The 26,595-nt window shown below is 49.9% G+C and overlaps 1 protein-coding gene across 1 annotated transcript in view; it reads right to left on the bottom strand.

Annotated features, from left to right (window-relative positions):
• The window catches only part of SLC9A3R2 (SLC9A3 regulator 2), a 91,424-nt gene that overhangs the window by 59,325 nt on the left and 5,504 nt on the right, over positions 1-26,595 (bottom strand). The window contains exon 2 of the mRNA XM_024212466.3: positions 22,427-22,687. Within this exon, the coding sequence (XP_024068234.2) occupies positions 22,427-22,687 (261 nt within the window). The remainder of the gene's footprint in view (positions 1-22,426; positions 22,688-26,595) is intronic.

Here is a 26,595-nt window from a genome sequence, read left to right on the forward strand (position 1 = left end):
GGGAAGAACAGAATAGCAATGGAGATAGCGGAACAACAAGAAAAGCAGCTAAAACCAAGGAAAACCCCAAACAGCTAACTGCATTTGCAAAGACAACACAGGCTACCCATACACAAACAGGGCAAACGCAGTGCGTGAAATGTGCAAGAAAAAGACATTCACGGCTTAATGGAAGGAGCATGGCTAGTGAAGGACAGCCTTGCTTATTCCAGGAACAATCCTTGCCCATCTGCTCGTATGAAGGTGTCTCCAACCATCCCAATATTCATAGGACGCTGCCTAATTTCCCTCGGTCCATCCTGCGCCCTTTGAGCCTAGCTCTCCCAAAACAAGGACAGGGGCCTCTCTTGATTTGCAGCATGGCAACGCAGCGACTGCACTAACATGCAATGCTGCTGCACCATGATGCTCGGCCGCTAAGCTCGCACATTTAGTGTGTCATGACGTAAGAGGGCGAACACTACCATGCGGGATCACACGCTGAGCCTGAGATCTGGAGGACATGCTGTCCGGGTGGGACCTGAGAAGAAAGCTGGTCCCATTGTGATCAGGTCTTGGTGAATTCAGACCTTGGCCAACTCAACACAACAGTGCGGCGGTTACTGGTCATTATTTATTTGGCCCCAAGCGAAGGCTAATTACTTATCTACAGTTTGGGTCTGTTCATGCAGCTAATGGTAAGCTGCACAACCCACACTGGGTCTGATCCCAGGCCCAGTGAGCTTCGTGGGAATTCCATGGGCTTCAGACCAGGCCCAGAGACTATAACAGAAGCAGCGGCTTCGTTGTTCTCCGGGCAAAGTGAACTATCCATCCTGACTGCAATTAATTAGGGCTCCATGCTTAATTAAAGCCTGCGTGAACTGACTTACTGTGGGCTGCCCTTTTGTCATTATCTGCATAAAACAATCACCAGCTCCACCGCCAGGCTCGTGGGCTAAATACACTGGGGATGTCAAGGCAGGTGTGAGCCACAGCTGGAAATACAGCTGCTTACATCTGGAAAGAGTCACTGTGCTGAACATGGTCTGTGGAAAGAGAACAAGTCAGTAACTGTTAGGGCTTGGAGAAAAGGAGAGGATCTGCAAGGAGCACAGGACCGGGGGAGGGAGAGGAGGAGGGATTCACATCATATGCTATAAGGAGGGGCACCATAGCTCGGCCAGTGTGACCTGGAGCAGCCTCTGACGCAGGCCCGCAGCAGACAGCGTCAGAGTTACTGTAGCTGACCAGCTGTAAGCAACACCTCTGCCATGAAGTTGGCACTGCTACCGGTCAGGGTCCATTGGTGGACTGTGCAGAGTTCGACCGGCCCAGAATTCAACACACTCACCACTCCACACAGTGACGTTTCACCCTGACAGCAACCACCACCAAAACAGCCGCCTCTGACGAGGATGGCTCGGAAAGTCACAGCCCCCAAGCTGCGTGATAAAGCAGCAAACGTGATGGACACACTGCACCACCCCCAGCCTCTGCCTGTGGCCTTTTGTGCTGTTAAGGAAATTAACTGGCTTATTCCTAATAAGTATTTCAGAAGGTTTAATCATATAACTCTACAGGTTTAGATTTGGTTATTCCTTTGATGCCTATTCATTTCAATGACCCTCACGTAACAGGATTTACCGGTGGCAGTAAAATGCAGATGTGAGAGCAGGGACTGGGAACCAGGAGTTCTGGGTTCTGGTCTAGGTTCTGCCCTGGATTCACTGGATTATCTTTGGCGAGTCATTTCCTCTCTTTGTGCCTCTTTTTCCAGCTGCAAAATGTTTACTGCCAAGCAAGCTGTTTACAAATATTAATTTGCAAAGAGCTAGAAGAGTAAAGTATTATTTGAAACTAAAGCCCCAGCACCACATTAGCCCAGGCTTTGCCATATGATCCACATGACTCGGCCTTCGCATACGGTTTGGAAAGGCTTTGCTGTCGGATTTGTAACTAGCACTTGCAGCTCCCTGCAGGCAGGGCTGATGGGGGGGGGGACGGGAGGGATAATTGTAGTGGAGCCTCAAACCCGGGGGGTCGGGCGGGGAGCCAAAATATCAGAAACTGGGGTGAAATGTGATGCGGTGGGGCTCCAGTGAACAAGCTGTCCTGGGGCCCCAAATTTCTCTTGATGGGCCTGCATCTGTGGTCCCTCACAAAACTGGCTCACCTTTCTCTTGACAAGAAATAGGGGGATCTGTTAAGCTCCTACATAAGCATTCTGATAATACAGGAATGGGTGTCTGTGTAAGACCCGAGAGAGACAGCCACGGTACAGAATTAATGAAGCACTGAACCTCAGGGGAATGTTCATTTCTGTACCTCTCTCTTATGCAAAAGAAGGACTTTGCCAGAGGTTTCAGCTTAAGAGTGTAGCTGCAAATAGAGAACAAAAGGAATTTCGCTTAAAATAAGTCACAGTGCACATTGTTTTACCTTGAACAAACACTTGCAAGGCTTCAGAGGGAAAACAGACATAGGGTCAACAAAATTCAATTCCAAGTCTAGTTACAATTTAGAATAAATTGATCCAGCAGTGTAAATAAAATGCTACAGAGGTTCATGCGAAAGCTGTAATGAAATCAGATTATGACTTGAATCCTGCCTTAGAAATATTCTCCCTAGAAATAATCCTGTTGGCCTGTTACGTTTTCTTGCTGTTTTCCTCCTCTTATTTATTAGGGACATCTGGATTTAAAGACAATCATTACTTCTTGTGAGTTTCACCTCCTCTCTTTCATCCCAACCTGAAATCAACCGAGGCCCAAGTCTGCTTGTTAGATCACAGTAATTAACGAGCACAGGGCTGGCTGGAGAATCTTGCTCGCATGCTCGGGGTTCAGCTGATCGCCATATTTGGGGTCGGGAAGGAATTTTCCTCCAGGGTAGATTGGCAGAGGCCCTGGAGGTTTTTCGCCTTCCTCCGCAGCATGGGGCAGGGGTCGCTGGCTGGAGGATTCTCTGCGACTTGAAGTCTTTAAATCATGATTTGGGGACTTCAACAGCTGAGTCAAGGGAGAGAATTATTCCAGGAGTGGGTGGGTCAGCTTTTGTGGCCTGCATCATGCGGGAGGTCAGACTAGATGATCATAATGGTCCCTTCTGACCTTAAAGTCTATGAGTCTATGAGACTGGGAGCCGAAACAGCTGAGTTCTAACCCTAGATACACTGGCTTCCTCCGCTATGTTGGGTAAATCATGTCACCCTTCTGCCTTACTCTCCCTCTGTGTATGGTAGGGATTAAAAGTACTTGGCTACCTCACTGAAATGCTGACATTGCTATCAAACGTCACTAACATACCCATTACATTGTAACCAGTACGTAGACAATGTCTTATGGATTATGTACAAACACTCTGAAAATCTCATTGTGCGTGCCTCGCCGATGACGGGAACGCCACTGTCCCCTCTGCAATTTTGGAATATTTAATTTAAAGTAAAAATATAGATTTTTACCTTTGTTCCACATGTTTCTATTCTGGAAAAGATTATATACAAATAGCACCTTCTTACACAATCATCTGCCCTGTGTGTCTGCTCAGCACCGGATCTGCTTTGGACTTCTTTTCCAGTCCCTCTGAGCCCTGCAAGGGCCAACCCAGCTCTGGGGGAGCGAGTGGGATTCTATTCCAACCCACCCATTAACAGAATGATGACTGGAGGGCAAAACCCATTGTGTGGGCTAGAGGACAGGGCACTGGACAGTGAATCTGAAGACTTGGATGCTACTTCCAGCTTTGCCACTGAGCCGCAGTGTGACTTGGGCAAATCACTTCCCCTCCATTTCCTCTCCCACCCTTGTCTATTTAGACTAAGTCCTTAGGGGCAAGGAGGACTGTCTCTTATTAGCGTATGTGCAGCGTCTAGCACAATGGAGCCTTGATCTCAGATAGGGCCTCTAAGCATTACTCTAATACAAAAAATAATAGCAGCAAATTCTGCCCCTTGTTTTTCCTGTGCACTCTCAGTAAAGGTCATGGGGATGTACAGGGATGACTGGTGACAGCATCTGGGCTGCAGAATCTTTATTACTGGTGATGGTAGGAGAGTCAGAAACAGCCCAGCTTGACTCTCAGATCCCACATTGCAGCCTTTCCCCTAGTCTTTTGCAGGCACGTTGCCTGTTTAGATTGTAAGCACTTTGGGTTACAGGACTGGAGAGCAGCGGTTCCCAAACTTTTTACCAAGGGGACCCACCAGCTGCATTTTATCCTTTTTGGGGGGACCCAGCATTACACAGATACAGTGTGTGTATGCACATGCGCCCGCATACACACACTACTGTTTTGTAATGGTTTTTTTTTAATTCCACCACAAAAGAAAAAAAGCCCACAAAATCCCCTCCCCTGACCCCAGCTCCCCACTCCGCCTGTTCAGCTCCCCTCGACCCTCTGTCTCACTTTCCCAGCCCTGCCCCACTCCTAGGGGCTAGCCTGGGACTGCTACCAGGCTGCTGGCCGTCTGCTCGCTGGCTCCAGCTGCTTCCACTGCCCGGACGGAGCTCCCCACGCTGCTGCCCAGCGTCCGGGGCAAGGGAGTGCGTGGAGGGAGGAGCTGCAGTGCCAGGGCACGCGCAATGCACAGCTGTAGAGCACTCTGTGGAGTGCTAAGTAAATAATATCTGAAAAGTACTTTAAAGCCAGCAAATCCAATGCCACAAACAAAACACAACACCTGGGGGGCGGGGGAGGAGCAGAACAAGGACCGGAGATCCAGCTTTGATGTAAATGCTACTACTTAAAATAAACAAGGAAAAGGGGAACAGAAGAAAGGACACGAGTTAAGGACAGAATCGTTTCCAAAGAGAACAAGACAAAAATCAACCCTGGTGTAACTCCATTAAAACCCGCAAGGGTGTTAGGCACTCAACTCCCACTGACTTTTGATGAAATTGAGCACCTTATTCCCTTAGGCACGTTGGAAAATCCCACCCCACAGGGCTACACTAGGGGTGAGCATGGTCCATTGACTGGGCAGGTTGGGAAATGACAGGCTCCCTCCCACCAAAAAAAAAAAAAAAAAAAAAAAGTGGGGTTTTCAATCACAAGATGGAAAACTGAAAATTCCACCAAAACCCCCCCAACCGAACAATTGCATTTTTCAGTCGGTGACACCACCCCCAACAAATGTTCCCCTTGGGGCTCTGCACTGAAAACACAACGCCTGGCAACAAAAACGGGAAATTTTCACTAAAACGTTGGCTTTGTTGGAAAAGCTGTTTTCGGTCGCAAATAAATTTCAGTGCAAAAATTGTGACCCGCTGATTTTCAAAGGTTTCCATGCTCATCTGGGACTTTCAGAGCAGCAACAGGGCCTCTTGCACCATTACACCTATGGGCAGGCAATCAGAGTGCTTACATGACTTCTTTGTGCTTCTCAAGTTCACTCCACCGTGGAGCGAAGTCCCCAAAAGTTCAGGGCTTCTTTGGAAGACTCACTGGCATAAAACATCGCATAGAACGTAAGTACTTGCATCCGTGTAAAACTGCTTGTCAGACAGTCAGAACAGTCAGGTGTCAAGGATTAGAACCAAAGCCGCCACAAAGAGGTTTCCACATGGTAAGTGAATATGCAGGAAATCTAGATTTGGCCAAAATACCTTTAATTGGTTTAAATCCATTTAATATTCTTACTCTCCAATGGAAACACGAACTAGTTGAAAAGGATCCAGCTCATAACTAGGTCTCTCACTAAAGGGAGTTGTGTTTTATAAGCAGCATAGCACTTCTTTTCTTCCAACCAGCCAACAAAAGCGCCCTGTAGTGGTCATAGGATTGGCTGAGGCTAATGGCTGGACAAACTGATTTTTAAACCATCGCATTTAACACAATGTTAACATTGTTTAAAAGTCACACTGAGGGAAAACTTTTCTTAACCAAGACTTTGGGCTTGTCTACACAGGACATTTAATCTAGATTAAGACTGGAAGTGAATTTAAAGTGAATTAACTATTTCTGATTAACTTCATGTGTGGATGTTCTTATTCAGGAGTAATAGTACCTTATTCCAGAATAAAAGCATCCACCCATGAAGTTAATCAAGAATAGCTATTCTGGAATAACTCCCTGTATAGACAAGACTTTTGTTACGTAGCCAACTGCAAAGGGAAGTTTCGCTGGCTCCGGATTTGATACTACCAGTAGAAGTACAAAACCGTCTTGCTGTTTACACTGCCGTAACGAAGACCTTCAATGACAGATAAACATTAGACTGCACAATCTTCCCATTAGCCTTAGCAGCATTCTCAAGTCTGGGGAAGGGGCTGTGAGTCAGGACTCCTGGGTGCCAATCCTGAGTCCCTGCGTGACCTCAGGCAAGTCACTTACCCCCTGCTGTGCCTCAGTTTCCCCTCTGTAACATGGGGAGAACTTCGACATCAGAGAGGAGCTGTGAGGATGAGTTCACAAGCTCATACTTTAAAAGCCTTTTAAGTGTCCCTGGTGAAAGGGGCTATGTCCGCCCCCACCCCGGTGTCCTCAAGGCCTCAATAGGCGGAGGCCGAGCTCAGCGCATCAATAAGACATTTGAGCGTCAGCTTTCCAAACGCTTTCCCATGGAGACGGCCCGTGAGTCTTCTGCTTGAGGATCTGAGATGTGGCAGCGGCACCCACCCATCCATGGGATCAGGACTTCCTTTGGCCAGAAACCCAGGGAGTTTGTATCCCCGGGAACAAAAGGGGTCTTGGCAGCCGCACAATTCATCCTGATACTAATCTAGCTCCTACCTCCGGCTCATTTCCACTTGCTTTGTCTTTCACTAAAAATATCGCCACAGAGGAAGTAACTGCCACGGGGTGGATACCTTCCTCGTGAGGAGGGGCTTCCTGCCAACACCCCAACTCAAAAATAACCCACAGCCAGACTCTCTTCCAGACAGCCCTCAAGATGCCACAAAGCCCCACGCGTCAGCCATCAAAACTGCATTTGTCTCGCATGAATCCCTGGGCCAGTCAAGGGCACCCTCACATGCAGGCACAGATTTCCCAAGGAGGTGAACCAAAGTACTTTGGGATGGCAGTTCACATCCGTGTCCCACTACCTTAAAGGGTGAAGTACAAAAAGGTCGGGCTGTTTTTAAATATCAATGCAGTCAAGAACCCAACTCCCAGAAGGTGGATGTGGATGAGAGAGAGGCACGATCCAAAACACTGCTACCACATTGAGATTTTAAAACCAAACTGTTTTATGGTCTTGTGGGGATAAAGCACTGGGCTGGGACTCTGAAGGTCTGGGCCAATTCCTGACTCTGCCACAGACTCTCTGTGTGACCTTGGGCAAGTCACTGAATCTTCTGTGCATGAGTAAAATGGGGATAATGCTCCTCCCTTTCTCCCACCACTTGTCTGTTTAGACTGTAAGCTCCTTAGAGCAGGGACTGGCTTTTATCGTGGGTCTGTACGGCGCTTCACTCTACTTCTAAAAGAACATCCAGTTTCTGCATTGTCGAAAGCACGGATGATCTGAAAAATCAATTATTTTAAAAATAGACGCTGCGGATATTGATCAGATCTATCAGAATGCCTGCAAGACCCAGAGCAGGGAATAGCAGAGAGGGGAAAAGAAATGTTCAGTCATTTGAAGGCTAATGGCGGAGCTTTGCCAAAACAGGGAATTATTTTGATAGGAAAAAAGACATGTAAGGTTTTCTCAGATCTATAATCTCGGATGCTGTTAGTACCATGGGGAACGGTGATAATGACCCTACAAGGGGGAGCCCTGGTACCTCTCCTTAAGGAGCTTAATAAAAGTGGCCTTCCTAATCCTGAGCAGCTAGGGGAAGAAGGAGGGTCTTTTAGTTCAGGCACAGGTCTGGGATGGCGCGAAGGGGATTATAATCCCAGCAGTTGACGCTCTCTGTGTGGCCCTGGGAAAGGCACCTAATTTCTCCATGCCCCCAATTTACCCATCTGTAAAGTGGGGATAACGACATGGATCAGCCTCCCAGGGAGCGGTGGGTCACTAAAGTTTGCAAAGGACTTTGAGACCCTCAAGGTAAAGATGCAAATGCAGTGTAAAGCCATCTTCCCAGTCCAGCACAAGGTTAGGAGGAACCCGCTCTTTTAATCTTAAAGTGAGGAGAAAAAGGAAATGCATTCCCCATATGGCCCAGTGCTGGGGGGGAGGGGAGGGAGAGTGTGTGTGTGTGTGTGTGTGGTTTTAACCTTCTGTCCCCAAGATGCAGCATCTCAGGCGTGGTCCGAAGCTCACTGGAGTCACTGCATCCACTTCCCTGGGCTTCAGATCAGACCCCTTCTCAGGTTCTCCGGGGCACCCAAGTTTCAAATCAATAATGCAGCGACGTCAAGCCCTTGCCAGATTTGCAGCGTTTCTCTCTCTATCCCCCAGCCTGCAGACTGTCTGTCCCTACATCAAGCCTGCTCAGGTTGGTTTCACAACCCCCACTTCAGAAATGGATTGGAACATGGTAATACAGCCCCAGGGGATTTAGCAAAGTAGGTTGCTTGCTTATCCAAGCAAGTTACCGGAGTGGGGTAAATACAGGGTCTCACGCACGGTACGGTGTATATACTGGCACTCTTACAGCCACCCGAAACAGATCGTCTATTTCCTGGGCTAGATTTTAAAAAGAAGCAATCATCTAAATGGAAAATTTGGCTTTGCAGATACACATACTGCAGCGAGACAGGCTTTGATGCTCATTAGCAACACGCTTAGAATAGGGGCTGCTTTCACTCATTTAGAAACAGCTCATCCTCTCTGCGTTGGCTCCTCAATTATAACTTTGTCGTTTCATAGACGCACAGACGCTCATTTGTCCTGAAACCCCCTCCCTCTGGCTCCTTTTGCTCCGAAGCCGTGCAATGGAGGTCAACAAGTTTTGTTGTTTTTTTTCCCATGAAGGTTACAAAGGGGCTAATTAGTGCTGGACACTGAAATCCCGGACATCTCTGCTAAGCCAGGTATGGCAGGCGGCTGCAATTTAAGCTTCCTAGGGCTGCCCTGCTGGTGACCTGCCCTGGACATTTCTAATGCAGCTCAGTGGAGCAGGGAGCCAAGAACTAGCGGAAACAAGTTTGTAAAGGATTTTTTTTTAAACCAGGGTGGAGTGTGTTTGCGCTCCAATGGTTAGACTATATATACACACAGGTATACAGGATGGAGGTCTTCAGAAAGCTCTTTTCTTTTCAGACATGCACTTACTCAGACGTACAAAAAGTGAGCTAAACCCCGAACAGCTCCCATTTTAGCCAACACATAGGAAAAAGAACAAGCCTTTTGCAGCTGCAGCCAAGAGCGGTAGCAGACCCACACGCGGATGGGGCACCAGGAGGGGACACATAAGACACACTAACTTGTGCGTTACACACGGGTACTTCCTCTGGACTGGGGAAGTTTGTCCCAAGCTTCTAAGACCTGGAGCAGTTCAAATTCCAGACGAGGCCCCATTTACGTGACTGCCTATCTTGGCCAACTGCAGAGCTTGAACTGGGGGTTTCCAGAGCTAAAAGCACAAGTCGCTACGGCTTGAGCTAAAGAGCTGAGCTCCCAAGCGGCGAGCTGTAACAGCCCCACATCGTCTGCGGAGCACAGAGCGGGATCCATAACGCACACTCCCCAGTGCGCTACAAACACGTGGGCCTTCTGCAATAGACTATGTTGGGAAATCTCCCGTCACAGTATTAGCATCGGTGCAGATCCACCACGGCAACAGAGGAGGAAGTGCTAATGTAAACAAGAGAGGTTGCAGGAGTCCTATGCACATGCCACTTCCACTGATGCTCCCACCAGCCGATCCGTGCTGAGGCAGCAAAAGGCGGATTGGCTTTGCCAGCATAGGTGCCACCAGAGAGCACCTGAGCGCAGACACTGGCAGAAAGGGAGAAAATATATAGAACACCAAGCAGGGAAATGTATTTAATCCTCCCATCAAGTCTCTTCCGCGGCTCAATGCCAAGGTTATGATTAAGCTCCAGCCTCAAGGAAACCAGAACAGAAGAAAAGCGACGACTACCGTGCAATATTCACGACCAGAACGGCTACAAAAATAACAGCAGATCTTAAAGGGGCACGGTCGAGATTTTGCATACAAACAATATCCGACGTAACAGTTCTTTACCTGGGCCGTGGCAACACCTTCAACAGTCAACACGGACACGATTTTAAAAAAATCGAATTTGCCTTTCGCTATTTATTATTTCTATTGCTGTAGCGCCTAGGAGCTCCGGTCGTGGGGTAGGATCCCATTGTGCTAGGCACTAAGCAAACAGAACCAAAAGACAATCCCTGCCCCAAAGACTTTACAGTCGAACCACTTAGGCCGTTTCTTTAGCTTTGCATTTCACCCCACTTGGTCAATGAATGGAGATCGTTCATGTTCACACTGATTGCTAGCCAGGTTCACTTTGCAGTTTGCACGCTAAAACTGGGAGATCAGGGCATGTTTTAATTTAAAAACCATGCATTCTTTTAATGTGATTTCATAACATAATTACTGCCGACATTTCTGCTCAGACGAGGAGGTGCTAAATCTTTCTGGCTATCCTACAAACACTAAACTCTGGACCTCAACTAAGCTGGCAAAATCCTTTTAAAACATTCAACGTTGCTCAATATTCTTTCAGTACTCGGGGAGAATTCTCGTAAGAGAAGATATTGCCAGCCTAGGAGGTTTATTTGCAACAGGAAAAGCTTTCTCATTCCTAACCCAAACCGAACTGTAAATATTTAGGGTCTTGATGTAAATATTTTATCTACACCTGCAGTTACTGATACACTCTTGCTAGCAGCACACAAAGCTTGCACATTCTAAACCAGTGTTTCCCTAGCAAAGAATGCATCAAGTGTGTACCCGGGTACTAAACTTTTCGTGGGTTTTTATTACATCTCCAGCACATAGAAGGTTTAATAGCCACTGCCCCATCCAGGGCCGGCTCTGGCTTTTTTGCCGCCCTAGGCAAAAAAGCCACCGGCCACCCCCATTGCGGCAGGGGAGGGCGCCGAGCCCGGCCGCGGGCCCGCAATCCCCTACCGGCCGGAGCGCCGGGGGGAGGGCGGCGAGCCCGGCCGGGGCTCTCCCCGACCGGCCGGAGCGCCAGGGGGAGGGCGGTGAGCCTGGCCGGGGCCCCGCTCTCCCTAACCGGCTGGAGCGCCGGGGGAGGGCGGCGAGCCCGCTGCGGCTCCGCTCTCCCCAGCGGCCGGAGGGCGGCGAGCCCAGTCATGGCCCCGCTCTCGGGCCGGAGCGCCCCACCGCGCCGCCCCCCTCCAGGCGCCGCCCCAAGCACATGCTCGGTGGGCTGGTGCCTGGAGCCGGCCCTGGCCCCATCACGCATGGCTGGCACACTAAGGGGCAGTCAAGAAATCCACCAGAGAAACCTCCTTACTGACAGCCTAGTGCAGGGGTCAGCACCTTTCAGAAGTGGGGTGCCGAGTCTTCATTTATTCACTCTAATGTAAGGTTTTGCGTGCCGGTAATACATTTTAACGTTTTTAGAAGGTCTCTTTCTATAAGTCTATAATATAGAACTAAACTATTGTTGTATATAAAGTAAATAAGGTTTTTAAAATATTTAAGGAGCTTCATTTAAAATTAAATGAAAATGCAGAGCCCCCTGGACCGGTGGCCAGGACCTGGGCAGTGTGAGTGCCACTGAAAATCAGCTCGCGTGCCGCCTTTGGCACGCGTGCCACAGGTTGCCTACCCCTGGCCTAGTGTGTCTCACAAGCGTTTTTCATGGTCCTGTGCAGCTTGGGGCCTGATTGGTAGAGGTGGAAATCCTGCAATCTGAGCGAGGCGACATGCCTGCAGTTCCCAGCTGCTTTCCGTTCAGAGCCCCAGACAACGCAGCAAGAGGACCGAAGGTGTTGGATGCTTGCAGACAGACTTGGAAACTGGAGTGCTGCTTAGGCTGCATGAGCAGGGGGGGGGAAATCAAGCCAATTACAAACTAGGCTGAGGCAAGTCTATCCCTGTTGGCCTCTAATTTCACCCAACTCCCATCAATTTCCCGTCCCTGCAAGAAGCACAAATAAAGGGTGAAGTCGCCCCACTGAAGTCAGGGCAGGATTTTTCCCCTGGTGGCCAAAGAACATTAACCAGTTCTTCATACTGCCCGAATTTTCCAGAATGGCCTGGTAAACTGGGCCAAGGGTCAGCTTGCTCATCAGAATAAAGGAGCCTAGGTAAAGTCATGTTTCTAGGAGGGCAATAACCCTGCGCTCTTCACTCATATCAGCAAACTGCTCGTCTCCACCTGGCAGGAGCAGAGAGTCACCCCCCGACACTCACAAGCACCAGAGCTTCTTTAAAACAGAGTTCTCAGGCAGCACAAACACAATAATACAAATCCTCTTCAAACCCCTTCCAATCAAGGGTCCCAATGTGTGATACAACCATCAATTCGTTTGGCCTCACAGCCCCCCCGAGGCAGGTAAGAGCACAAGAGACAATGTGATGTAGAGGACAAATGCTGGTCTGGGAGTCAGGACACCTGGGTTCTGTTCCTGGCCCTGACACCTTGGGCAAATCACTTCAGCTCTCTGTGCCTCAGTTTCCCCTGCCACCCTTGGTCAGTCGTATCTATTTAGACTGTACGCTCATCTCTTGCTATGAGTTCCTACCATGCCGAACACAATGGGGTCCTGATCTCATCTGGGGCCTCTACTGCAATATAAACAGGAATAATTATCCCCATCATACTAACAGGTAAACTAAGGCACCGTGAGGCTAAAGGGCTTGTTCGAGGTTACACAGGGAGCCATTGACAGTGCTGGGAACAGAAACACGAGGAGGCAGGTTCTTTCACTAACTAGTAGGCAACACTGCCCTCCTAACATTCTTGTAGAGGCCCTGGGAAGCACGGTTTAAATTAAGAATCAGATGATAATTCCTACACATTAAAACATTGCATTTTGCAGGGTTGTGCCTGGCTGTTACAACTCAAGACTTGCCACGTGAGTTACCAGACAAGACACAAAAGCCGATAATACAGAGCAGAGATTGGGGCGAGTGGGGCATCGGGCTGCAGTGATAAAAATCAAAAAAGCGAACGTTTAAGAACAGACGTTTAGCAGCCACAAAATTCTGAATGTGGCTTGATCCTTTTTGTATTCAGATATGTAGTATAAGTCACGGGTCGGCAACCTCTGGCATGCGGCTCGCCAGGGTAAGTTTGTTTACTTGCCGCATCCGCAGGTTCAGCCAATCATGGCTCCCACTGGCCGCGGTTCGCTGCTCCAGGCCAATGGGGGCTGTGGGAAGCGGCGTGGGCCGAGGGAGGTGCTGGCCACGGCTTCCTGCTGCCCCCATTGGCCTGGAGCGGTGAACTGCGGCTCCCGCCGCGATCGGCTGAACCTGCGGACGCGGCAGGTAAACAAACCAGCCCAGCCCGCCAGGCTGCTTACCCTGGTGGGCTGCCTCCCAAAGGTTGCCGACCCCTGGTATAAGTAATAAAATGGCCAATGCATTTACCCAGGCAAGCAGGCGCTATGCAAACACAGCCTTTGGGATGGTTTCATTAGGGGCGTTCGGTACTGGACTGGCAACTCAGCTAAACAGAATGCCTCCACCTACACACCAGGAACTGGAGCAAGCGCAGACACACCTGCGCTAACTCTGATGTAGGTAGGTGAGTAACAGCAGCATTGAAGGCGGCGAAGGCCTAAGCCGGACACTTGGTATATACTCAAGCATCCACCGCCCGTGCTGCTGATGCTTCCCTGCGATGGGCATTCGAGCTAGCTTTCATTTAGTTAGATCCAAGCTCAGGGATGTCTACACATCTTGCATCACACCTACTGATTGCCGGGCTGGCGCTATGTTAGCACAGGCAGTGCTAGGCTTCCTCCACGAACACTGGCCCAGCCAAGATGCCCCACTCCTGACCCAGTTGTTCATGGACAGGTGTTTACAGCAGCAACAAGACACACGGCTCACCTGCCCCTGCACCATGGAGGCAGTCTCAGCAGAGATGCCAAGGGTAGGAAGGGCCATGGAGACTGAAATACCTCCTGTCCCCTCGCATTGGTCCTTTCAGTGCAAGGATGGAAACACTGGCTGGAGACACCGTGGGGGAAGCTTGTTTTCTGGACACAAGATGCCTCCAGTCTCCAGGCCGTCAATCTAGCACCTGCTACCACTCTGTTTTCTTGCCTTCAGGTTTTGTCCTTGATGTCACTTTTCAGTTCAGTGCATTAAGAGTCAAACCCTGGTGCCACTCAAGTCAAGGAGAGAATTGCCTTGCTTTCAACAGAGCTAGGGTAGGGCATTCCTCTGCCACATTCAGGTCTAGCTGTAGGTCATAGTTTGGGGGCCAATGGCCCAGCAGCGGTTCTGACCTGAACGGTGAACGGGTCGTGAAGTTGGCCCGACCATTTCCACGGGTTTCATTGCAGGAAAGCAGCAAGGAAAGCAATACATAAAGCACATCACATGTTCCAGATGCGTGTCTTTACACAGGCACTGCCTGTGTGCACCATGAAACCTGCGCTGCAATAAAGCAGACCCCCTGCTCGGGTCCTTTGGGAGCGCTGCTACGAGTTATAGCCCATCCACATCTGGTTCAACATTCCACTCTCCCGCCGCGGCTCTCATGGCCTGCACATGAGATTTGTTCTCAGAACGTCACTCTGTGTCAGGCCTTGGCCCGGCCCCCCCAAAAGAAAGACTAAAAGGCAGCTTCACACAGCGGAGCTTTTGCAGAAAGTCAAATATCCAACTGTTTCAAACAGCTAGTTTTGTGCAGCTGAATCTACTGGGCGTAGTTAGCCTCTGGTGTAACCCCAATGACTTCAGTGCCTCTTACCAGGGATCAGGTTGGCCTCTTAATATTCCCCCGGGGTAGTTCTGGTGTCAAAGAGACATGTCCAGCTGCAGTTGTGCACACCTGGATTTGTGATCTCAAAGGGCAAAGGCTCAGGTTTCTCACGCTATTGAACATTTCTTCACACTACAGTGACATGCGCATTTTGAAAGTCACCCACCCAGCTGAGCAGCATCTGGGCCAGAGCCCTGCAGTTTCGTTTAGTACAGCCCCGAGCAAAACAGTGGCAGTGCTGTAATAGAAAACAACAAGCCGGCCTTTTACACACACTGGATTTGGGCATTTTGTTAGCATCTTATTCCCTACTGATCTATTTTTCCTATAGGGTGATCCTGCCGTCATCCCCAAGGTGCATTTACAATAAAAACAATGGAATGGCTCGGCTGAAACGACATTAAATACACACTAACCGCTCCCGCTGAGGTCACACGCCCCACGTGCGGCCCTCAGCACAAACATCGCGACAAGCTGGGCCTTATATGCTGTTTTAGGACCAAATTGCAGAGATGAGGGCCCTCTCCTAATGCATCTGCCTGCAGCCCCACAAATCTAGGAGCCGTCAGCTCAAGCATCCTAGCTGATGTGCGAGCCACTAAACGCTGAGATACTCAACTTAGACAGCACATGGGTCGCCCAGTCTAGTCAAAATCAAGAACCATCTGAACTTGGAAAGAATGAACATTTCTCCGAGGAGCTCCACTTCCTATCAATACTTTGCATTTCTAGGACCCTTCCAGCAGGGGATCTCACTTCACTAAAGCATCGACTTAAGTCTCACGACCCCGCGGTGATGCAGGCCAACATTAATAACCACGTTTTGCAAGGGGAGAAATGGAAGCAGAGAGGTTACGTGACTTGACCAAGGTCGCACAGCAAGACAGTCCAAACACGACGGAGAAACTCAGAGTCCCATTGATCGGAGTTCTAAACAACAGCGTCTTACAGCAGCTGTGTCCTTTCCTCTTCCAAGTTGCAAATGGCAAATTTCTTCTGTATCCCTCCAAACACAGATTGCAGTAAAAGGTCCAAATATACACACACGCTCACAAATGATATGGCTCCTTCAGCCAAGAGACCAAGTTGTAATTTATGGGGTTTGACAGAGCGAGCCACAATGTATCAGTTAAATCTTATATTAATTTTACCTCCCAGGGAGAAATTTCTTGAAAGCCAGGCAAACAGCACACAGGTGCACACCCAACTCTCCAGCTAAGCAAAGCAACCATTGACTTCAAACCAAATGACCGTAAAAAGACGGATTCCCCTAACACCTCACAGCAGTACAGGCGAAGGGTGACACCAGAGGCGATAGCTTAGTGATTTAAGCAGCTGGCTTTAAACACCTACATTCCTTGAAACTGCTGGCTTAGCTCCAGCCCTGTTCCTTCCAGGGCAAGGAAGTTGAGGACTTTTGGACAAGACCTGAAGACCCAAGGTATTCTCAGCTCCTTTAGGTCAGCGCCTTAAGATCCTTAAAGGGCGCATTTGTCCCTGTGCATCTCTGCCAAAATCTCCCCTCTGTTTACTGGTGTGAGCTCCAGTACTCCAGAAGTGGTATACATATGTAGGTATACAATTCGCACCGTATTTTGAGATCCAAGGTGCTCCACAAAGAGATGTTACTACAGTCAATGAATCTATTAACCCCCTGCAGCACAGAGAATCGGGGCTTGGACCCCTCACGCTGCTCCACAGGGAGACCTGGACCTTTAAAAAACAACATTTAAACTCAACTTTACTGGAGGATAAAAAATTCCCAGCAGCAGTTAGAAGAGACAGACCTCCCAAACACGGACATCCCAGTTACGGACACCCCAAACACTGGCTCCAGAGCACAAGGCTCCCACCATCAAAGGGGTGGCTGACCTGGGGGCATTGGTGTCAAGGGGGTGAGTTATTACTGGAGCGTATCCATCTCCTATTCTTGGATCGTTCTCCTGCACTCTGGCCGTTTTTTCCCGTGGAATGAGTAGGGACAGGCGTTCTGCTTTAATTTCTGTCCTACCAGCCCCTAATGCTCCTCCCCATCATGTGTCTTTCCCCCACACACTCGGCTCGGTTCTCCCCAGAAAATGTCTGTGGATACATCGTATGAAGGACGCTACTCTAGTCCAAAGGAATCGCACTGTATCGGATTGTGAGAGAGAACAAACCACCGGGGCGGCCTGCCGAACAAAAGCATCCTGCAACAACGCCGTCCCGTTTATGTGGCTCTCTGTTTGTTCCCAGGGCATGGAATGGCAGGGCTCACTCTAGTCAATGACATAACCTTCTGGCCCGCAGCCCTGCCGATCGGCTGTCTCACGGCAGCCAGGGTGATTGTAATAAACGCTGAATTATTCAGCACCCTGACGTGGTTATTTCAAGGGACACAGTCCTGGGCAAGTTGATCTATTGGGGACACACTTTCAAATGACAGTTGTTGGGGGTGGGTCTTGGAGGCGAGAGGGTGGTTTGTTCTTCCAACATAAGGCTGCCGCAGTGTGAAAAAGCATAGCTCCCAGCCCGAACAGCCCACCTGCGCAATCCCCCAGGGAGTTACCATCCCCACTGCATCCATGGACATTGCACATGGCGCTGCTCCCCACGCCTGCTCTGCTGATAATGACTGGAACTGGCCGGGGGAACAGAGCCACTGAGCAGGACAACTCTGCGTGCTTGTGTTGCATGACTGTGCCCACCATCAGTTATGGAGTAACATGACACGCCAGGTCCCAAACGCATTCATGTGCCAACAGAGGGAGCGAGGGAGGGAGGGTGTGTGTGTGTAAAAAAACAATTCCCCTCCTTTAGAGTGCTGGGTTCAACCCAGGTTTCAATCCGCTCCTGTGTCCAGCACATGACTGCTGGCACTGCCTTGATGCGGCCAAATCCTGACTTCACTTGTACTGGTGGAACCAAGAGCAAAATTTAGCTCATATAAATTAAAGACCAATTATGTCCCAACTACTCTCTTCCCCTTCTACCAATGCTAGATTATGCCCTACAGTATATTCTCCAGTCCAAACAATGGGGCTTTGACCACTTCCCTTGCAGGACCTCACAGGGATTAATTTTTTTACTAATATTCAACCTAAATTTGCCTTTTTCCCCATTTCAGCCCATTACTTCTAGGTATAGTCCTCTGGGCCCCACTGAGCAGTCCCGTAAAAGAACCATGTCAGTAATACCTGCGTGGCTCTCGCTCTGCGTGCCTACAGGAGATGCTGAGGATACACTCGTGTTACAACAATCAAGCCAAAGTCAAATACACCATAAAAGACACAAATGGATCAAACCCTACCCTGAATCTGTCCCATGGGGGTTTTGCCACTGACTTCAATAGGAGCACGTTTGGGCCACGTGGTTTGGCATAATAGAAATATTGCGTTTTCCTCCCCCTTATTCGTTACACTTCTTTGACAAAGTCATTTAAAATTTTTCGATCAAAACTGAAATGATACAGGGCGACGCCGGTTCCAGACATGCCGTGTCTCCGGGCTGCCAACACAACGGCAGGGCTTGCCATCAGACACAGCGCACATGCCTGTGGGTGTCCGTTATTAAGCAATTTGCTATCCTCTTTCATGGCTCGCCTGGCAGAGACGGAGTGCCGTTGTCCTGCCACGGATGCCCAGGGCTTCCCACCCCTCCATACTATTTATCCCTGCCTGTTTACCTCTTTCTGCCCCCCGAGCTGAAGCCGTGTGAGTCCTGAGGCGGTCAGATGGGCCAGAATACCAGCATACGGTGGTTAAAATCACGGCTTTGCCTCTTGTATGTCAAAAGCCACCTCCCCCACACCCAGCTTTCATGAAGCATCGAGGGGTCGTTAGATCCCCATCGCCTTAATTCTTTGCTAGCTGGGAAAGGGAAATCCCACTGTGGTTTCAGGCAGACACTGATTCAATACTGTATCTACCCAGCTTCCCAAAGCTCTGGCACGGGGGGGATCCAGTAATAATACCGGATCACGCATTGACAGGCAACCGTGCCTCCCACAGAGCAGTGCCAGCACAATGGGGCAAGGCTCGTATTCCCTAGAGTCCTGCAGCCACACCGATCATGAATGGAAACTCCCCTGGGAGCCCCAGGACCTCTCTGCAGAGGCATGGTGTTTTCAGTGGGTGGTGCCTGAGGTCCCATGGCAGCTTCCTGAACGGGCCAAATCTAATCTTACCTAGAATACCACGAGCAAGCGTATGAAGCAGTGCAATTTAGTGGCCTGAACGTGGGATTCAAGGCCCCGAGTTCTAATCCCAGTGCTGAGCAATTAGTTGCTGTATGACCTTTGGCCTCTTCAGAAACACTTCCCTCCCCAGGAATAGTTATTTCCCCGTCCCGTCATTTCCCCCTCCATCAAATGAGGAGAACGACATTCACTCCCTGTCCCCCACAGGCTGCTAGTGACGGGCCGTAAAAGCGCTTTGAAGCCGCCGTCAAGTGGGAAGTGTTGTATGAAGAAGTGATGCAGAAACCACCTGCAGCCTCAGTGGTGATCCCGAGGAGAGGACGGCAGAGCAACGTGATTAGAGGCGCTCGCAATACGACCAGGAGCCTCCGTTGGGGCGGCCTGACAGCTGACGGGCATTCACCACAGGACTCGTTGCGCCAGGCCGGGCAAACAGCACACCCCACTGTCCCGTGAGCACGCGGCTCCCTTCCCCAGCAGTTCATTCCCTGCCCCACCCGGGCCATGCTCTTTTCAGCACACAATGGGTTTCAGTGCTGGGGGGGGGGAAATCAGAGCTGCTGTTTCCCAAACAATGGGAGATGGGAAAGAGGTTTCACTTTCAAGGAGGCCGAGCAGGGAGCCTGGGAAGTCACTCGCTGTGCTTTGCTGCAGGCTCATTCGCTTTGCTCACATGTCGGAGCTGTCGTCCCAAGTATTTATCGACTCTCCTGCTGCACCCAGCAAGAGGCCCCAACCTTCAATCTCTCCAGGCTGGGTTGTTTTGGTTCCACGCTCTCTCGAGCCGTTTCCCTTCATAAACAAGGAGCGGGACCTAATTTGTGCTGCTTTGCTCACCTCTGACCACGCCCCCATCAGGGTCACCGATAGACCCAGCGCTGAGAAACGACTTTGGGCAGGGGGGGGTCCCGCGGTGCTCATTCTTCAAAGGGCCACCCGGAGAGGGGGCAAGAGGGAGAGAAACAACATTTAACTGGAGCCGTTACACACGTCACTCCATCCTCAAGGTCAGTTCTCTCGGCTTCTGGAGACCGTAGCAATCTGCCTCAAGCCACAAGTACATACCCGCAGCCACAGGCATCAGCAGGCAACCCAGGGAACAGAATTCGTGACCTCAGGCTGATTCACACACCCCTTCCTGCTGCCTGACCCGTTAACGGGAACCCCAAATACCGGAGCAGCCCTGACATGCTCCATCCAGTAGAGGGCAGTGAGGCACACACCACACCGCCAGGCACGTGGCATGGACTTTTGGAAACTGGAGCCCTAATCTAGCAAAGCCACCTGTACGGTCTGACGGCAAAGCCATCTCACTGGGCTTCGCGCACCATCGAGCTGTTCAGTTTTGCTTCTATTCCGGGCCCCCTCTATTACTGTGCTTGGCCCGGGAGAACAGAAACCAAGTCTAGAGGAGGCCAAACTAGAACTGCTTGGAATCATTTCTTGGACACTCTTCGCAACTTTTAAAAATAAATTCTTTGACAAGTTTCTCCGCCCCCACCTCTTTCTCTGCTCAGGTCTCAGGAGAACACTCACTCTTTGAACCGATTGGTAGATTCCAAGGCTGGAATCATCTAGTCTGACCTCCTGGATAACACAGGCCAGATGAACACAGTAAAAAAAAAAAATTGCATATGCCACGGTGGGCTAGAGAAGCTTATGCTATGCTGTGACCTAACACAGCACCTTAGACTGCCTGGCTACCCTGACCCTCTGCGTCTCACAGACCCGCCCCTCCTCAGCAACCAGCTCAGGATCTTAGGGATAATGCTGCTGACCTCCTTTGGAAAGCGCTTGGAGATCTATGGATGAAAAGTGCTACATAAGAGCTAGAGATTACTGTTATCCGGGCCTTCAAATCATTTCAAAGTAAAACCACGTTGCCTCTGGTCTCCCAAGGAAAAGAAAGGCGAGTCCCATAACAGAGCCGAGGCAGCTCATAAAGCCTCCAAGAGAGTCTACAGGCCTCGATATCAAAGGATGCAAGGCGGGTCACCGTGTCTTTATAGTGGGAGCAGGGAAAGCATGTTACCCCTGCAAAGGAGACAGGAGAATCTGAGCTGCCGCTTCCCTCTCTCCCTAGAGGGAACAGCCCCACAAGTCTCTTGCTCCAACAAATTCAGACACGTTCACTTGTTTTTACTAATTTTCAAAAAAAAAAAAAAATTCCGCAGACTTGAGGGCTGATCAGAAGGGCCCTGGAAAGCGAAACCTGCTGCTCAGCCACAAGACAAGATTTGCACACCCGGTGCCCCAGCGAACCCTGGAGAGACCACACCTAAAATCGGAGCGTTCGAGCTCCGTGATCCATTCCGATCTTGGCCTGTCTGCTGCCAAGGGGAACAGGACAAAGACCCACCAAACAGTCATCAGACGGTTCTGACCTTCAGTCACTAACAAACAGGGGGTGGTTTCATCGTGCAGTGCCTGAGCGGAGTTGTGAGAAGGGGTTTCCCGGCTGCGGCAGGGATGTTTGCAATTAGAAGTCCTGGGGGAATTACAGCCCATGGATGGGTCATAAAACAATCAGCTCAGTGACACGCAACAACCCTGTGCTGCTTCTGCCAACATTCAGAGTGAGCAGCCTGGACATGAATCCCTCTTGCCACTCATGGAGCGCAAGCCCGTACCGCCGCCACGAAACCCCGCAGCCCTGGAAACCACCTCGAGTTCTTAATAAAAGAAACTTTGCCGAAGATCTAACGAGGCAAGAACCATGCAGCTTCTAAAGTGGCTAATTCCCTCCCTGTTTAAACAGAATCACAATAGCCCCCCTGGTTCCCTCCCCTCCCCCCGCATGGAAATACAAGGAGAGGGACAAACTCATCATAAGCCTCACGGCTTCATTACATGCCCAGGGTCCCTACATTTTCCCCGGTGGTCTGCAGGGTAGAGGAGGTAGCAGAGAAGTTGGGATAAAGGGCAAAGCACAGCAGAGGGCCATGGTTCTGTGGGTAATCAACCCTCCAAACGCAGCTAACCCTATAGCTCCCTGCTCCCTTCCGCCCTCCCCAAACAGCATGGCTGGGCCAGTTACCGCACTGCCAGCTCCTGCCTATGCTCCTCCACGACCCCTGGGACCAGAGTACCCAGCAGGAGGTAACGTAGCTTCAAGCAGCAATAGTTTCCCCCAGGTTTTAGGGGAGATCGCCCACTGTCCGGAGAAAGGAGACAACACACATTTTTTCCAAATGGCTGATGAAGCACACAGAATTTCTGCAGACGGGAAAGCGGCTGCCCTGGGTGCAAGGGGTCTCCCAGGCAGCCACTTCCCCTGGCACATGGGCCCAGCACAGCAGGGTTTTGTTATTTCCCTGCTAAGCATAACTCGATGCACATCAGGCGGTAGCTGGGCAGAGGCCCGGGTAACACAAGGCTGCAAGAAAACAGCAGGGGACTTCACTCGGTAGCCATCTGCAGAAGCACCAGTTGGACCAGAGCCATCCCACTAGAGCGCCCTCCCCCGGCTATTTATCCCTGTCCATTTACCTTCTTCCCGCTCTCCGAGGTGAAGCTGTGCGACGAGTGACTCCGGAGGCTCCCGCCGCTCAGCTCCAGCTGCGGTTTCCAAACGTCTCCGTTGTCGCTGCCGGGCGATTTGGCTGGCGACGCGTTGGAGTTCACCGGGATCCCGGCGTGCACCATCTCCTCGGTGCACGTCAGCCGCAGGCCGCACAGGTACTCGTCTGTCTCCTTATCCACCACCAGCAGGCGGGTCTCAGACTCCACCGCTTTGATGCGCTGCACCACCTGGAAGGGAACAGAAAGGGGGAGAGAGATTTAGCCAGGCAACTGCAAACCAAACGACATGATCCACAACCCCCAGGCCACTCTCCCCGAAGCAGCTGCTCTGCAAGGCCGGGTCTCAGCACTCTTATAACGAGAATCTTTCCTAGGAACTGATATTATATATATATATATATATATATATATATACACACACACACACCCCTCTCTCTCTCATATTCCCCAGGGTGCTGAAATATTTGATTGTCTCCCCCCACACACACATATATTTATGAAAGCAATGATCTGATTCTGTGCCTTCATCCTGGCTTTGTGCTACCAGACAACAGAGCTGAGGAAAGCAAATGCCAGCTAAAGGGGCTGAGAATAGGATCTGGGGTCCGTCACCCCTAAATCCCTGCTCAGAATCCAGCTCAGGTCAGTAGGGAATGAATTGCTGTCAGGAGACGGTTTGGGGGGCGGGGTTTAGCTGGGTTTTGTTCTTTAAACTGAGGGACATGGTGAAAGGAGCTGGTGGTATCCAGCCAAGCTAGTGAGAGGAAGGACAGGCTAGAGGTGGGACTGGGATGCTTGGGACCTAGTTTCTACTCCTGGCTCTGCCACAGCCTCCCCGTATGACCTTGGGTGAGTCTCTCTGTGCCTCAGCTCTGCCACCTGTACAATGGGAATAACAGCTCTGCCCTCCTCACGGGGGAAGGATAAATACATTGATGCTTGTGAAGTGCTCGAATACTATGGTGACAGGGCCAGATAAGTTCATGGATAGGAGCAGACAAGACTCCACCCAACAAAGCCATCCAAACAGCTATCAGCTGGTCCCTTTGTGGGTGATCTCAGAGGACGGACTCTTATGGACTGAACATCACTTGACCTTCTACCGGGGTCTCCTGTTTAGGGCAGAAGGGGCAAGGATATTGCTGGGAAACTTGCCCTCCAGCTGGAGCGAAGCAGTCCAGGCTCTGGATGCTTATAACTCCCAGATCTGTTTCAACAGTATGACCACCTAGCCAGTTGGTCCCCATTTTGTGGTTGTGCATTTGATTTGTCCTTCCTAACTGAAGTAATGTGCCCTTATCTTTATTGAATTTCATCTTGTTGAATTCAGACAAGTTCCCCAATTTGTCAAGGTCATTTTGAGTTCTAATCCCGTCCTCCCGAGGGCTTGCAACCCCTCCCAGCTTGGTGTCATCTGCACATTTTATAAGCACTCTCTCCACTCCATTATTCAAGTCATTAATGAAAATATTGACTACTACCGGACCAAGGACTGACCCCTGCGAGACCCCACTAGTTACGCTCTCCCACACTTCCCTAGTTTGTTTATGAGAACGTTATGTGGGACTGTGTCAAAAGCATTGCTAACAATCAAGATCTATCATGTATACTTCCTCCCTCCTATCCACCAGGCCAGTAATCCTGGTCTGGCATTTTGTTCTTGACAAATCCATGCTGGCTATTCCATAGAATCCCATTATCCTCTAGGGGCTTCCAAATTGATTTTTTTAAATAATTTGTTCCAGTTTCTTTCCAGGTTTCGAAGTTAAGATGACTGGTCTATAATTCCCTGGGTCCTCCTTGTTCCCCCTTTTAAAGATAGGTTACTATGTTTGCCTGTCTCCACTCCTCTGGGACCTCATCCGTGTTCCATGATTTGTCAAAGATAATTACTAATGGTTCTGAGATTGCTTCAGCTAGTTCTTTAAGTACCCTAACATGAATTCCATCAGGTCCTGTGCCGACTTGAATACATCTAACTTATCTAAATATTCTTTAACCCGTTCTTTCCCTATTTCGGCTTGCATTCCTTCCCCTTTGTTGTTAACGTTAATTGCCTTGCGTATCTGGTCACCATTAGCCTTGTTAGTGAAGACTGAAACAAAACAGGCATTAAACACCTCAACCTTCTTGATGTCATCAGTTATTAGCTCTCTTTCCCAACTAAGTAGAGGTCCTCCACTTTCCTTTGTCTTTCTCTTGCTCTAATGTATATAAAGAGCTTCTTCTTATTGCCTTTTATGTCCCTTGATAGGTGTTTCTGATTTTGTCCCTACATGCTTGTGTTGTTCTTGTGTACCCCTCCTTAGCAAGTTGTCCACGTTTCCACTTTTTGTAGGATTGCTTTCTGAGTTCCAGGTCATTAAAGAGATCCTGATGAAGCCATATTGGCCTCTTCCTATACTTCCTTCACATCAGGATAGTTTGCAGTTGTGCCTTTAATAGACTCTCCCTGAGAAACTGCCGGCTCTCCTGAACTCCTTCTTCCCCTTCGGGTTTCTTCCCAGGGAACATTACCGACCAGTTCATTAAAGTCTGCTTTCTTGAACTCTACTGTCCTTATTCTGCTGCTCTTCCTTCCCTTAGAATCAGGACATGTATCATTTCATGATCATTTTCACCCAAATTGCCTTCCACCTTCAGATTCGCTACCAATTAATGTTTAACCGGGCTATGCCCTGCAGCTTCAGTTGTTCTGATCGGGGTACAGGACATGTTACAATCCCCAAGGTTACAAGTGACAAACAACCCCACTGCTCAATTACCTAGCCTACCCCAGGCCAGGTCCCAGAACCTGCATCCACAAACGGAAAACAGCCCGAGGAGAAATGTATAGACTGCGGACACAGCTGCTTGTCCCTGCACCAGCGACTCCACTGCGCAGCAAAAAATCATGTCACTCTCTGCATTGGCTCGTATCTGGAGGCAGCACGGCGAGGAGGAGCTACCCAATTAATCCCCAGAAAATCCCTGCTGCTCCCTTTCAGATCTGCTTAGACACTTCATCAGACTCAGCTGCTCAGAGAAACCGGAGAGGCAGGGACGGTGCACGTGAGCTTGTCCAGAGATAGAATTAGGGCCAGAGAGACGGCCCTGCCGTGGCAGGCAAAGCATGGGGACGTGCCACTCCAGCTGATCTGCTGGCTGGTGTGGAATTAGGGGGCAGGGTCTGGCCAGCCCCCATCCAATCCTGGTTGGGAAGTTGGCATTATCACTGTTATCAGCAGGGTTCTTGCTGCCCTGCACGGTCCGTGCAGTTTATCTTAAAGCTTCAGCTCCCGGAGGTAACGGATACCATGAGAAGATCAGCTTTCATTCACAAAGTTTCAGCCCTTCTGGCTGCAGAGAAAAGACAAGGAAGCATTGGCCAAGTGCACCCAAAAGGTTCAGAAAGCAGAAGGCAAATTAAGAAGAACATAGGGTGAGCAGACAGCAAGTGTGAAAAATCGGGACAGGGAGTGGGGGGTAATAGGAGCCTATATAAGAAAAAGACCCCAAAATCGGGACTTTCCCTATAAAATTGAGACATCTGGTCACCCTAGAAGAACACAAAGTTCTTTTTTTTTTTTTTTCAAATCTCATCATTTTTTAGACCGGACTTGTGATTTTTTTTAAACACTCAGCACTACTTTTTGCATGGGAGTTGAGGGGAATGTAGACAGAGCACTTGGGGGCAAAATCAGTCTTCTGCTCCGTGTTTGTACCACACCCAGTCCAATGGGATCCTGCATAGGGCCTCTGGGCACTATTGTAACACAATTAATAGCCAGCAGAGGGAAGGGGAGCTCTGGTCACCTTGACATTTTTATCATTTTCAAAGGCTCGTGCGGAGTTCCTCGCTTCACACCTCTCCTCAAAGGGCACTGCAGGGTTCCCTAGTCTGCTCTCGACCTGCCAGAACCAACAGGGAAGCACCTTAATAACTACGGGGGTGGCAGAACTCTGTCACCACAGCCAAGCTCAAAGGAGATATTGTCCTGTCCAAAAAATCCACTGTATTGTAAGTGCTTCTGTGCTGCCCAATGCACCGGCTGCAGGGTCCGAGTGTGACAGGTGCTCCATAGAGGCACAAATCAAACAGAACAGCAGATGGCCGAAAGGTACCGTGCTCCACTGCAGCACAGAGGCAGAGCCCA

The sequence above is a fragment of the Terrapene carolina genome, unplaced genomic scaffold (assembly GCF_002925995.2).
Source record: "Terrapene carolina triunguis isolate 2854851 unplaced genomic scaffold, T_m_triunguis-2.0 Scaffold93, whole genome shotgun sequence".
Lineage (NCBI taxonomy): Eukaryota > Metazoa > Chordata > Testudines > Emydidae > Terrapene > Terrapene triunguis.